Below are 15,253 nucleotides of genomic sequence, written 5' to 3' on the forward strand. Positions count from 1 at the left end.
GAGCAAAAGGCATAAACTCATTTCTATTTTTGGTGTTCCCACAACCGATGATCTCACTTTAAGGACACTTTATCTCATGTTCTCGTTATTAATTGCTATTTATTTATATTTTCATTTGCACAGTTTGTTGCCTTCTGCACTCTGGTAGATCTTTCATTGATCCTGTTATAGTTATTATTCTATAGATTGGTTGAATATGCCCATAAGAAAATGAATCTCAAGGTTGTATATGGTGACATATGGACTTTGATAATAACATTTGCTTTGAACTTTGAATTCTCTGAAGCTGATTTGCCAGTTTTCTGTCATCATTAACGAGTCAATGGATATCTTCCCAAAGCTGGAACTTCCTTCCTCAGTATAAATCTTGTTTATTATTGTCAATAAACATACATCAATTAGATACATAAATATTGTATTTAAACACTATGAAAACTGCTGGATCTAATACTGAACCTTGCAGATCCAACTGTCTTTACCATCAGCCACTGAGCCATTGATCTGCTAGTCTGCATTGGTTCCAGTGGATTGAATTATCCTAATCAATATTCCGCTTGGATCTCAGGAAAGGTCTTGCCAAAATCTACACAGACCATACCAAATGCCTTGGCCTCCTCAAATCTCCTTGTTACCTCCTTGAATTTTTTTTGTAATTTATTTTTTATTGAAGTTCATCATCAAACAAACATTTCCATAAGATGTATTTCAGATATTGTACATACATATCATATAGTCATATATGCCACAACTCTCCACATAATATTTATCTGAGGTATAAACTTATAGAAAAGGGAGGAAAGAAAGAACAAGCAAAAGGAGAAAACTATTCATTGATTTGTGAGAATAAAATCAGGCCTATGATGTGTTATGTAGTTAAACCATTTTTCCCAGTATGAATCAAATTGTTCCAACTTATGATTAACAGATGCTGTTATCTTCTCCATTTTGTAAATGTCCATTGTAATTTCCATTCACGTGTTTAAAGTTGGGCTCTCCTGTGATAACCATTTCCTGGTAAGAGTCTTTTTACCAGCCACCAGCAGTACATTCATTAAATATTTATCTCTTTTCTACCATTCTTGAGGTATGTAACCAAAATATATGGTCTTACTTTCTAAGGGTATTCCACATTTAAAGATGTCTTGTTGGGCATTATGTATCCCACTCCAATAGTCTTTGATAATGGAGCATTCCCAGAAAATATGATAATTGTTTGCATTTTGATTTCCACAATTTCTTCAGCAAACAGGGAGGTTACTATCATAATGGGATTTCTGAGAGGGTGTAATAAAATATCTTATCAAGTTTTTCCATCCGAACTCCCCCCATTTCTGTGAACTGGTACACTTCCATTGATACCTCCGTATTATTGTCTAGTCTTCCTCAGATATAATTATCCCTCCTTCTTTCTCCCATTTTGTTTTAATGTATGAAGTCGAAAATGTTTTAAGATTTGACAAACCCTTATACACGCTTGAAATGATTCTACTACCGTTATCTGAATGATATGCTTTTCTAGATAGCTTTATCAAACATGTACTTGCCTTGGCTACATTTTTAACCATCCTATTAACATTCTGTCGCATCTGTAAATACCGATAAAAGTCTTGTTTTTCTAATGTGTTTCTCTTTAAGCATTTCAAAACTGAACAGTGTTCCTTCTTTCATTATATTGCAAAGAACTGTTATTCCTTTAGCTATCCTCCTTGAAATATTTAATTGTTAGTTAGATAATGGCTTAGCAAATCTAGCACCTTTGGATGAACTGTGGCTTAGTGATGTCAATATCTTTCCTAGAAATTTGGCTTCCACTAATGTCAGATTGCACCTTGAGATGTCTTGATTGTCAATGAGGGGGAGATATTATTCCGGATCCACACTGATTGTGCTTTCCACAATCCAGGACAGGTCCTCTGAAATAGTACCACCCAGGAATTTAAAGTTGCTAACCCTCTTCACTTCTGATGATCCAATGATGACTGGTTCATGGACCACTGATTTCCCTCTCCTGAAGCCTACAATCAGTTCCTTTCTCTTGTTGACACTGAATGAGACACCAATCAGCCAAATTTTCAACATCCCTTCTGTATGCAAATTCATTACTACCCTTGATTCAGCCCACACTATCCACGTACGACCTTTCAAAGCACTTCTTCACAGTAGATATGAAAGCTGAGAAGTAATGCACAAGGTCAGGATTCCTTGAAATGTTCAACATGGTGAAAAAAGCAACGGACTCAAGCTGCTGGAGGAACCTAGTGGGTCAGTTAGCACCTGTGGAGGGAAATACGCAGTCGATGTTTCAGGCCGAGCCCTTTCATCAGTTGTCTCTGTTGGGAAAAAAGCGTTTGTCACATTTGCCCTCACTGAGTACAAAAGATGGGATATCAAGTCTTTGGTGAGACCACACCTGGACTGTTATGTGCAGTTCGAGTCGCCCAGCTGTAGGAAGGGTGGTATTAAGTTTGAGAGAATGCAGAAAAGATGCATATGGATGTTGCCAGGACTGGAGGACCTGAGTTAAATGGAGAGACTGGGATGCTTTACATTGAGCTCTTTGGGCATAGCAACCTGCCGCTATTACTCCAATATCCACCCATCTGCTCTGCTCATTGGCTCCACATTAACTACTTCTTACACCGCCTGCCGGTGTAGCAACGCCAGGGTCACTGCTGGTGGAGCTGGGCTGGGGGCTGCACGAACTGCACAGCACGATCTTACCCATCTCCCCGAAGCTGGGATTTCAATCAGGCTCTCGACGGTCCATTAACAGTACCTGGCTCCGTGTCGCGGCACTCGATTGCTACAGGCTGGAGAGTGAAGGCGGCTCGGATTGACGGACAGTTCGTTTAACCAATGCGATACGAGGTTTGTAGATGTCTGCCAATGATTGGTTTTTATGCCCTGCAGGGGCCGATACAGTTGCAGAGCGGCGAGGATGAGGTGAGTGCGGAGTATTATGGGCTGTCGGCAGCTGGAATCCCAAGTTATTCCCAAATCCCCCCAACCCCTCTCATTCCCCCACTGCTTTACACCCTGATACTGCAAATCCCTCCAATCCCCCTCATCCCCTCTCTCACGTCCCGAGACCCCAACTCATTCCCAATTCGCCCTGACAGCCTCATCCCTCGAGACCCCAACCTATTCATAAATTCCTCGACACCCAATTCCCCTCTATCCCACACACATGAGACCCCAACTCATTCCCAAATTCTTCCACACCCCCAATCCCCCTCATTCCACTCTATCCCACCCACCTGAGACCCCAACTCCCTCCAATCCCTCCTCCACCCCAACTAATTCCCAAATTCCTCCAGTAACCCTCATTCCCCTCCATCCCCCACTATCCCACCTCCCCTGAGACCCTAAATCCCTCCATCCCACACTCCCGAAACCCCAACATTCCATTTACTAAGGTCTATTGACATCTTCAAGCTTGCAAGAGCTGTTTTGAGTATATCCTGTCAACTTTCATGTCACTACTCCATCTGAGGTCCAGACATCAAGGCAGGCAGTCCCCAGGACTGTGTCCCTCTGATGGTATCTCTCTCTCTGTCCTCTCCTGCACCAGCTGTATGAATAGTCATAGAGTCATAGAAAAGTACAGCACAGAAACATTTCAGCCCATCTAGTTCGCGACAAACCATTTAAACTGCCTGCTCCCATCGACCTGGATTGGGACCGTACCCCTACCCTAACCCTATCCAAACTTTTCTTAAATGGTGAAATCGAGTTCACATGCACCACTTGTGCTGGCAACTCATTCCACACTCCTCTGGGTGAAGAAGTTTACCCTCATGTTCCCCTGAAACTTTTTACTTTTTACGTGGCCAAGTGGTTAAGGTGTTCGTCTAGTTATCTGAAGGTCGCTAGTTTGAGCCTCAGCTGTGGCAGCGTATTTGTGTCCTTGAGCAAGGCACTTAATCATACATTGCTCTAGTGTCTGTGCAAGGAGTGGCGCCCCACACAGACTTCCAATCTGCGCCTTGTAAGGCATGAAAATGCCCGACACAGGCCTCTCATGGTCTGAGTCGATGTTCCTTCCCCTTAACCCATGGCCTGGTGATGGGAGGAGAAGATGTGTTCGAGGACATTCTCAATCGGGTGGAGTGCATGATCCCCATCCTCACCTGTACTGGAGGGGAACTACATGCACGGGATAGAACCATAGAACCATAGAAACTACAGCACAGAAACAGGCCCTTTGGCCCTTCTTGGCTGTGCCGAACCATTTTCTGCCTAGTCCCACTGACTTGCACACGGACCATATCCCTCCATACACCTCCCATCCATGTATCTGTCCAATTTATTCTTAAATGTTAAAAAAGAACCCGCATTTACCACCTCGTCTGGCAGCTCATTCCATACTCCCACCACTCTCTGTGTGAAGAAGCCCCCCCCAATGTTCCCTTTAAACTTTTCCCCCCTCACCCTTAACCCATGTCCTCTGGTTTTTTTCTCCCCTTGCCTCAGTGGAAAAAGCCTGCTTGCATTCACTCTATCTATACCCATCATAATTTTATATACCTCTATCAAATCTCCCCTCATTCTTCTACGCTCCAGGGAATAAAGTCCTAACCTATTCAGCCTTTATCTGTAACTGAGTTTCTCAAGTCCCGGCAACATCCTTGTAAACCTTCTCTGCACTCTTTCAACCTTATTTATATCCTTCCTGTAATTTGGTGAGCAAAACTGAACACAATACTCCAGATTTGGCCTCACCAATGCCTTATACAACCTCATCATAACATTCCAGCTCTTATACTCAATACTTTGATTAATAAAGGCCAATGTACCAAAAGCTCTCTTTACGACCCTATCTACCTGTGACAACACTTTTAGGGAATTTTGTATCTGTATTCCCAGATCCCTCTGTTCCACTGCACTCCTCAGTGCCTTACCATTAACCCTGTATGTTCTACGTTGGTTTGTCCTTCCAACGTGCAATACCTCACACTTGTCAGTATTAAACTCCATCTGCCATTTTTCAGCCCATTTTTCTAGCTGGTCCAAGTCCCTCTGCAGGCTCTGAAAACCTTCCTCACTGTCTACTACACCTCCAATCTTTGTATCATCAGCAAACTTGCTGATCCAATTTACCACATTATCATCCAGATCATTGATATAGATGACAAATAACAATGGACCCATCCCTGTGGCACACCACTAGTCACAGGCCTCCACTCAGAGAAGCAATTCTCTACCACCACTCTCTGGCTTCTTCCATCGAGCCAATGTCTAATCCAATTTACCACCTCTCCATGTATACCTAGCGACTGAATTTTCCTAACTAACCTCCCATGCGGGACCTTGTCAAAGGCCTTACTGAAGTCCATGTAGACTATATCCACTGCCTTCCCTTCATCCACTTTCCTGGTAACCTCCTCGAAAAACTCCAACAGATTGGTCAAATATGACCTACCACGCACAAAGCCATGTTGACTCTCCCTAATAAGCCCCTGTCTATCCAAATGCTTGTAGATTCTGTCTCTTAGTACTCCCTCCAATACCTTACCTACTACTGACGTTAAACTCACCGGCCTATAATTTCCCGGATTACTTTTCGATCCTTTTTTAAACAACGGAACAACATGAGCCACTCTCCAATCCTCCGGCACTTCACCCGTAGACAGCGACATTTTAAATATTTCTGCCAGGGCCCCTGCAATTTCAACACTAGTCTCCTTCAAGGTCTGAGGGAACACTCTGTCAGGTCCCGGGGATTTATCCACTTTAATTTTCCTCAAGACAGCAAGCACCTCCTCCTTTTCAATCTGTACAGTTTCCATGGTCTCACTACTTGATTCCCTCAATTCCATAGATTTCATGCCAGCTTCCTTAGTAAATACAGACGCAAAAAACCTATTTAAGATCTCCCCTATTTCCTTTGGTTCCGCACAAAGCCGACCACTCTGATCTTCAAGAGGACCAATTTTATCCCTTACAATCCTTTTGCTCTTAATATACTTGTAAAAGCTCTTTGGATTATCCTTCACTTTGACTGCCAAGGCAACCTCATGTCTTCTTTTTGCCCTCCTGATTTCTTTCTTAAGTATTTTCTTGCACTTCTTATACTCCTCAAGCACCTGATTTACCCCGTTTCCCTTACATTTCATACAACTCCCTCTTCTTCTTTATCAGAGTTGCAATATCCCTTGAGAACCAAGGTTCCTTATTCCTATTCAATTTGCCTTTAATCCTGACAGGAACATACAAACTCTGCACTCTCAAAATTTCCCCTTTGAAGGCTTCCCACCTACCAATCACATCTTTGCCAGAGAACAACCTGTCCCAATCCACGCTTTTTAGATCCTTTCTCATTTCTTCAAATTTGGCCTTCTTCCAGTTCAGAACCTCAACCCTAGGACCAGATCTATCCTTGTCCATGATCAAATTGAAACTAATAGTGTTATGATCACTGGAACCAAAGTGCTCCCCTACACAGACTTCTGTCACTTGCCCTAATTCGTTTCCTAACAGGAGATCCAATATTGCATCCCCTCTAGTTGGTCCCTCTATATACTGATTTAGAAAACTTTCCTGAACACATTTTACAAACTCTAAACCATCTAGACCCCTAACAGTATGGGAGTCCCAATCAATGTATGGAAAATTAAAATCCCCTACCACCACAACTTTATGTTTCCTGCAGTTGCCTGCTATCTCTCTGTAGATTTGCTCTTCCAAGTCTTGTTGACTATTGAGTGGTCTGTAATACAATCCCACTAATGTGGCCATACCTTTCCTGTTTCTCAGCTCCACCCATAAGGACTCAGTAGACAAGCCCTCTAATCTGTCCTGCCTGAGCACTGCTGTAATATTTTCCCTAACAAGCAATGCTGCTCCCCCACCTTTCATTCCTCTGCCTCGATCACATCTGAAACATCGGAACCCTGGAATATTAAGCTGCCAGTCCTGCCCCTCCTGTAGCCAAGTTTCACTAATTGCTACAACATCGTAATTCCACGTGTCAATCCACGCCCTCAACTCATCCGCCTTCCCCGCAATACTCCTAGCATTGAAATATATACACCTCAGAAGATTTTTACCACCACTCACAACCTTTCTATCAGCGGATTTGCTTAAACTTTCAACATCATTTATTTTCACCCCAGCCACACTGTCAGCTCTGGCACTCTGGTTCCCATCCCCCTGCAAATCTAGTTTAAAGCCTCCCCAATAGCACTAACAAACCTCCCTGAAAGGATATTGGTCCCCCTGTGGTTCAAGTGTAACCCGTCTCTCTTGTACAGGTCCCACCTGCCCCAGAAGAGGTCCCAATGATCCTGAAATCTGAAACCCTGCCCCCTACACCAGTTCCTCAGCCACGTGTTCCTCCTCCAGAGCATCCTATTCCTACCCTCACTGGCACCTAGCACAGGTAGCAATCCTGAGATTACCACCCTTGAGGTCCTGCTTTTCAACTTCCTACCAAGCTCTCTATACTCACTGTCCAGGACCTCTTCACTCTTCCTTGCTACGTCATTGGTACCGATGTGCACCACGACATCAGGCTGGTCACCCTCCCACTTCAGAATGTCATGCAATGGATCAGAGACATCCTTGACCCTGGCACCTGGGAGGCAACAAACCAGCCTGGATTCTCTGTCACGACCACAGAACCTTCTATCTGCACCTCTAACTATCAAGTCCCCTATCACTATCGCTCTCCTCTTTTTCCCCCCTCCCTTCTGCACTGCAGAGCCAGACTCAGTGCCAGAGATCCGGCTACTGCAGCTAGTCCCAGGTAAGTCATCCCCCCAACAGTATCCAATGCGGTACACTTGTTGTTGAGGGGAATGGCCACAGGTGAACCCTGCTCTGCCTGCCCTTTCCTCTTCCCTCGCCTGACAGTGACCCAATTTCCTGTCCTCTGCTCCTTTGGCGTAACTACCTCCCTGTAGCTACTATCTATAATCTCCTCATTCTCCCGAATGATCCGCAGGTCATCCAGCTCCTGCTCCAGTTCCCTAACGCGGTTTGTCAGGAGCTGCAGCTGGATGCACTTCTTGCAGGTGTCGTTGTCAGGGACACCGGAGGGGCTCCCTGACTTCCCACATCCTGCAAGAGGAGCATTCCAACATCCTGCCTGGCATTCTCACTACGCTAGACAATCTGAACAAAAAACTTACCGGAACCTACCCCGGCCTCTGCCTGTTCTCGCCGAAGCCTGTTTGAGCCAAAGCCGCCCCACTCTGACTCAGTCCACTCCAACGATGGCTGCTGTATATGGTGGTCTGCTTTTTAAACCTTGGCGCGCTACGTCACGCGCCTGCGCAATGCAGACCCTTCTCCCCGAGCAGTTTTTTAAAAAAAAAACAACTTTTTCGACCCGAATTCTTCCGCTCACTTCTTCAGCTTCTTGCTTCGACTTTATATTTGATAAAATAACTCTTGTGTGTTTTTAACATTTCTCTCACTGCGGGTTCATAGCGCAACCGCTTGCTTTGATATTGTTAAATTAAGAGAGGACAGAACGAGTAAGTCATGTCTGCTATTGCCTCATCGTTCTGATAGAGCACAAGCTCCAGAGAAAATGGACTAACGGAATCCAAAAGCCATCTCCTGGTAACAACATTTACAAGGATGTTGCTAGGATTTGAGGACGTTATCAAAATCAGGTTTAATACTTTGTGGTGATAGTACAATGCAATACATGGTATTAGAGAGAAAAAAAAGTGTTAACGGTTAAATTAAAGAAGTAGTTCAAAAATAGAAATAACAAAGTAGTGAGGTAGTGTTCATGGATTCAATGTTCATTCAGAAATCTGATATTAGAGGGCAAGAAGTTGTTCCTGAATCAATGAGTATGTGCCTCCTTCCTGATGGTAGCAATGAGAAGACAACTTAACCTAGGTGATGGGGGTTCCTTACATGATTTTGGCATGGACTAGCTGGGCCAAAGGGCCCGTTGTTGTGCTGTACTTTTCTATGACTATGCAGAGACTCGTTAAAATTTGTAAAGACAGAAGATCAGCTAGCCGATTTCAACCTCTTCAGCTGATGGGAGGTAGCAACATAGTTTCTCTGCACATAAAAGAGAGAGGTCCCAATGGAGGGATGAACAGTACAGCTAATGGTGTGGCTACAAAAGTCACCACACAAGCAGTGAAAACGTTAAAGAGCGACCCCAAGAACATGTTAATCATTGGTGCAGAGTCTGAGACACTGACTGTATTCCAGCAACTATTGAGTGATAGGCTGGTGCTCCGAGACTTTGTGGTGGACTGGAAGTGAGGGATTAGGTCTTTTGAGGGTTTGACATTTCACGAGGCTCAAGGATGGTTTTCAGCAGCTGTCTGACAATTTTTTTTTGCTCTGTTGTATTTGTTTAGGCTGAACATTGACGGATTGTTGGTGTACTTCCCCTATGATTACATCTACCCTGAGCAATACTCCTACATGCTGGAGCTGAAGAGAATCCTCGATGCCAAGGTGAGGAGGTGGGTGGGTTGAGGGTTGGCAGGGGGGGTAAATGAAGATGGTGTTAAAGAAGGTGAGATTTGAGGGGGAGTATTGAGGTGGTGGAGGAACTGTTACACACACTGCCACTTCCTGCTTCTAGGGATCTATTTAATATCTGGTTTATAGGCTGGCTCCTGTCACTAACAGAATGTGGCATTTGATTCCCTAAAGCCTATAATTCAGAAACCTGTTCCATTCGTCAGCCTGATTGGAGTTCGTATCTCCCTCACCCATTCACTCACTTCTGTTCAGTCGTCCTTCAAACTCCATCTTGAAAAGCTATTTAATTCCGGGTGGGGAAGAGTCCCAGATCTCCTTCACTCTCTGTCATGAACTATACCCTATTTTAGGAACCTGTCATCTTTTTCCAGCTTTCCCCACCAGAGCAAACTTGTCTTTTTCTGTTGATCCATCGATGATTGAAACAGATCATCTCAGCCTTCTAAACTTCGAGAGTGTATGTAGAACAGAACAGCACAGGAAAAGACCCTTTGGCCCACAATGTTGTGCCAAACTAATTCATCTAGTAATCAAATAGCCAACTAAACTCTTCTGCCTACGCAATGTCTATATCCTTCCATTTTCCTCATCAAGGACACGACCCACTCAGCCAACGCACTTTTCGTCCCTCTTCCCTCTGGGAGAAGGTTCAGGAGCTTGAAGACTCTTTCCAACTGTGATAAGACTGCTGAATGGATCCTGACCCGGATCTCGGCCATACCCTCGAAATATCCGGACCTGCCTCTCGGTTTTTTTGCACTACCTTACTTCCCATTTTTCTATTTTCTATTTATGATCTATAATTTAAATTTTTAATATTTACTAATTGTAACTACTTTTAATATTTAAAATTTGTAATCCAGGGAGAGTGAAGCGCAGATATCACTGTGATGATTGTACGTTCTAGTACCAATTGTTTGGCGACAATAAAATATAAAGTATTTGTGTGCCTATGTAAACATCTCTTAAAAGTCTCAAATGTACTTGCCTCTAACACCACCTTAGTCAGGGCATTCCAGGCACTCACCACTCTCTGTGTAAAAGTCTTGCCCCTCACCTTACGTGCATGCCCTCTGGTATTAGACATTTCAACCCTTGGAGGAAGATACTGTTGGCTACTCTATCTATGCCTCTCATAATCTTATTAACCTCTATCAGATCTCTCCTCACCCTCCATTGCTCTAGAGAAAACAACCAAAGTTTATCCAGCCTCTTGTGACTTCACATGCCACCTAATCCAAGCAGCATCCTGGTAAACCTCTTCTGCATCCTTCATATAGTGAGGTGATCAGTAATGTACACAGTACTCCAGACAACACACACAAAATGCTAGTGGAATGCAGCAGGCCAGGCAGCCTCTAGGAAGGAGTACAGTCGACGTTTCGGGTTGAGACCCTTCGTCAGGACCAATGGGAAAAAGAGATAGTAAGAGATTTGAAAGTGGGAGGGGGAGGGGGAGACCCGAAATGATTAGAGGAAACAGGAGAGCTAAGAGCTGGGAAGTTGATTGGCAAAAGGGATACAAGGCTGGAGAAGGGGGAGTATCATGGGACAGGAGGCCTTGGAAGAAAGAAAGGGGGAGGGGAGCACCAGAGGAAGATGGAGAACAGGCAAGGAGTTATTGTGAGAGGGAAAGAGAGAAAAAATAAATAAATAAATTAGGGATAGGGTAAGAAGGGAAGGAGGGGCATTAACGGAAGTCAGAGAAATCAATATTCATGCCATCAGGTTGGAGGCTATCCAGACGGAATATAAGGTGTTGTTCCTCCAACCTGAGTGTGGCTTCATCTTTACAGTAGAGGAGGCCGTGAATAGACATATCAGAATGGGAATGGGATGTGGAATTAAAATGTGTGGCCACTGGGAGATCCTGCTTTCTCTGGTGGACAGAGTGTAGGTGTTCAGCGAAACGGTCTCCCAGCCTGCATCGGGTCTCACCAATATATAGAAGGCCACACCGGGAGCACCGGACACAGTATATCACACCAGCAGACTCACAGGTGAAGTGTCGCCTCACCTGGAAGGACTGTCTGGAGCCCTGAATGGTGGTGAGGGAGGAAATGTAAGGGCAGGTGTAGCACTTGTTCCGCTTACAAGAATAAGTGCCAGGAGGTAGATCGGTTGCGAGGAATGGGAGGGAGCGAATCAACAATGTAGTCACGTAGTGAGCGACCCCTGCGGAAAGCAGAAAGTGTGGCGGAGGCAAAGATGTGCTTGGTGGTGCGTTCCACCAGCATTTTGTGTGTGTTGCTTGAATTTCCAGCATTTGCAGATTTCCTCGTGTTTGCATTTTTAAACAATACTCCAGATACGGCCTAACTAGAGTTTTATAAACTTGCAACATAACTGGCTGAGTTTCAAACTCAGTGTCTCAATTAATAAAGGCAAGTATGCCATATGCCTTCTTAACCACCCTATCAACCAGTGTAGTCACTTTCAGAAACCTTTCAGGGGTTTTGCCCTTATCAGTGTTCTGTCTCTTTATATTTGACCTAACAAGGTGCAACACTTCACATTGGGCCGAGTTAAACTCCACCTGCCATTTCTCCTCAACTTCACTCCAACGCTGAACTCAATGGAATGTATAGACTCACTTTCAAGGACTCTTCATCTCATATTCTTGATATGTTTTGCTTATTTATTATTACTATTATTATTCTTTTGGTACTTGCACAGTTTGTTGTCTCTTGCACGGTTGTTTGTCCATCTTGTGTGGTCTTTCATTGACTTTATTGTGTTTCTCTGTATTTACTGTGAATGCACACTAGAAAATGAATCTCATGGTTGTATATGGTATAAGAGCAGAATGAGGCATTTGGCCCATCGAGTCAGCTCAGCCATTTCATCACAGCTGATCCATTCTCCCTCACTGCCTTCTTCCCGTATTCCTTCATGTCCTGACCAATCGAGAATCTATCAACCTCTGCCTTAAATATACCCAGTGACTTGGCCTCCCCAGCTGCCTGTGGAAACAAATTCCACAGACTCACCACTCTCTGGCTAAAGAAACTCCTCCTCATCTCTGTTCTAAAAGGATGTCCCTCTATTCTAAGACTGTATCCTCTGGAGTTAGACTCTCCCACCATAGGAAACATCCTCCCCACCTCCATTCTATCAAGGCCTTTCACCATTCGATTGCTTTCAATGAGGGCACCCGTCATTCTTCTAAATTCCAGTGAACACAGGCCCAGAGCCGTCAAGCACTGTTCATATGACAAGCCGTTCAAACCTGGAATTATTTTTGTGAACATCTTTTGAACCCTCTCAAGTTTCAGTACATCCTTTCTAAGATAAGGGGGCCAGAACTGCTCACAATCCTCCAAGTGAGGCCTCACCAGTGCTTTATAGAGTCTCAACATTACATCCTTGCTTTTATATTCTAGTCCTCTTGAAATGAATGCTAACATCACATTTGCCTTCCTCACCACAGTCTCGCCCTAAAAATCAACCTTTAGGGAATCCTGCACAAGGACTCCCAAGTCCCTTTAGATCTCAGTTTTTGGTATTTTCTTTCCATTTAGAAAATAGTCAAATCTTTTATTTCTTCTGCCAGAGTGCATGACCATACACTTCCCGACACTGTCTTCCATCTGTCACTTCTTTGCCCATTCTGCTAATCTGTCTAAATCTTTCTGTAGCCTCTCTGCTTCCTCAAAACTACCTGCCCCTCCTACCTATCTTCGTATCACCTGGAAACTTTGTAACAAAGCCATCAATTCCATCATCCAACTCATTAAAATAAAACATAAAAAGATCGGTCCCAGCACAGAACCCCATGGAGCACCACTAGTCACCAGCAACCAATCAGAAAAGGCTCCCTTTATCTCCACTCTGCCTCCTGCCAGTCAGCCACTCTTTTATCCCTGTAATACTGTGGGCCCATAGCTTGATAAGCAGCCTCATGTGTGGCACCTTGTCAAGTGCCTTCTGAAAATCCAAACACACGACATGAAACAATTTTCCTTTGTCTGTCGTGCTTGTTATTTCTTCAAAGAATTCCAACAGATTTGTCAGGCAAGATTTTCCCTTGAGGAAACCATGATGACCACGACCTATTTTATCATGTGCTACCAAGTACCCTGAAACCACATCCTTAACAATCGACTCTAACTTCTTCTCAACCACTGAGGTCAGACTAACTGACCCATAATTTCCTCTCTTCTGCCTTTCTCTCTTGAAGAGTGGAGTGACATTTGCAACTTTCCAATCTTCTGGAACCATTCCAGAATTTAGTGATTCTTGAAAGATCATTACTAATGCCTCCATTGTCTCTTCAGCCATCTCTTTCAGAACCCTGGAGTGTTCACCATCTGGTCCAGGTGACTTATCTACCTTCAGGTCTTTCAGTTTCCCAAGAACCTTCTCCCTAGTAATAGTAACTTCACACACTTGATGACCCCTGACACCTGGAACTTCCATCATACTGCTAGTGTCTTCCACAGTAAAGACTGATGCAAAATACTTATTCAATTTGTCCGCCGTTTCCTTGTCCCCCATTATTACCTCAACAGTATAATTTTCCAGTGGTCTGATATCCACTCCTGGCTCTCTTTTTCATTTTATGTATCTGAAGAAGCTTTTGGTAGCCTCTTTAATATTATTGGCTAGCTTACTTTCGTATTGCATCTTATTCCATCACCTTCTTAATGACTTTAAGTTGCGTTCTGTTGGTATTTGAAAGCTTCCTAATCCTCTAACTTCCCACTAATTTTTGCTCTATTTTATGCCCTCCCTTTGACTTTTATGTTGGCTTTGGCTTCTCTTGTTAGCCATGGCTGTGTCATCTTTCCTTTAGAATACCTCTTCCTTTTTGAGATATATATATCCTGTGCCTTCCGAATTGTTTCCAGAAATTCCAGTCATTGCTGCTGTGCTGTCATCCCTGCCAGTGTTCTCTTCCAATCAGTTCTGGCCAGCTCCTCTCTCATGCCTCTGTAAATCCCGTTACTCCACTGGAATACTGATATATCTGGCCTTAGCCTCTCCTTCTCAAATTTCAAATTTATAAGGAAAGATTGAATAGGTTAAGACTTTATTTCTTGGAACATAGAAGACTGAAAGGAAATTTGATACAGGTATACAAGATTTGGGGTTCAACCAAACAGGAGCGTCATGATGTTCCGATGAAAGAAACCTCGATTTGAGCGAATGCTGTGTAAATACTGCCCTTGCACAACTATCTGTCAGTAAGAAATAACAGATGGTATACCACATAAAATTATAAAGTAAGTATATTTATCAACTTCAGCTTTATCAAATGGTTAATAGAAAAAAAAAGAAAAGAAAATAAAAGGACCCATTACAGTTGAAGCAGTCCAATGTGAGCACAACCGTTGGAGCTCATGCTGGTGTATTTAGCGTGTACCTCTTAACTCGCATGCTGGACCTGTGGTCTGCATGAAAACACCTGCCACATTTTCAAACTCCCCTCTGAGACCATCTCGAGCAAACAGCTCTCTCAGGAGTATTGTCCTTCCTCCTTGGAGCCATTCACCTACACATAGCATTTTCTGCAACAGGGACTTTCCCTCCAACGACATTCTGTGGCATTTTCCCTTCTGTCCCGCTCCATGGCTCCCGCCAAAAGACCCCAAACCAGAATTCTATCTTCAGAAAACTGATGGCAGGGGGGAAGAAGCTATTCCTGAATCGTTAAATGTGTGCCTGTACCTCCTCCCTGATGGTAACAATGGGAAGTGAGCATATCCCCGGGTGATGGGGGTCCTTAATGATGGATGTCACCATTTTGAGGCATCGCTCCCTGAGGTGTCCTGGATACTGGATTCTC

General features: G+C 43.9%; 1 protein-coding gene across 3 annotated transcripts in view; it reads left to right on the forward strand.

Annotated features, from left to right (window-relative positions):
- Positions 1-2,925: 2,925 nt before the first annotated feature.
- The window catches only part of ercc2 (excision repair cross-complementation group 2), an 87,506-nt gene continuing 75,178 nt past the window's right edge, over positions 2,926-15,253 (forward strand). The window contains exons 1-2 of one of the 3 annotated variants that reach the window (XM_063064864.1): positions 2,926-2,943; positions 9,336-9,435. In XM_063064864.1, the coding sequence (XP_062920934.1) occupies positions 2,939-2,943; positions 9,336-9,435 (105 nt within the window). In that variant the 5' untranslated portion in view covers positions 2,926-2,938. Of the gene's footprint in view, positions 2,944-9,335; positions 9,436-14,540; positions 14,691-15,253 lie in introns of those variants that run through there. The other 2 variants (XM_063064865.1, XM_063064863.1) reach the window with 2 other exon arrangements.

Source organism: Mobula hypostoma, chromosome 12 (assembly GCF_963921235.1).
Source record: "Mobula hypostoma chromosome 12, sMobHyp1.1, whole genome shotgun sequence".
Lineage (NCBI taxonomy): Eukaryota > Metazoa > Chordata > Chondrichthyes > Myliobatiformes > Myliobatidae > Mobula > Mobula hypostoma.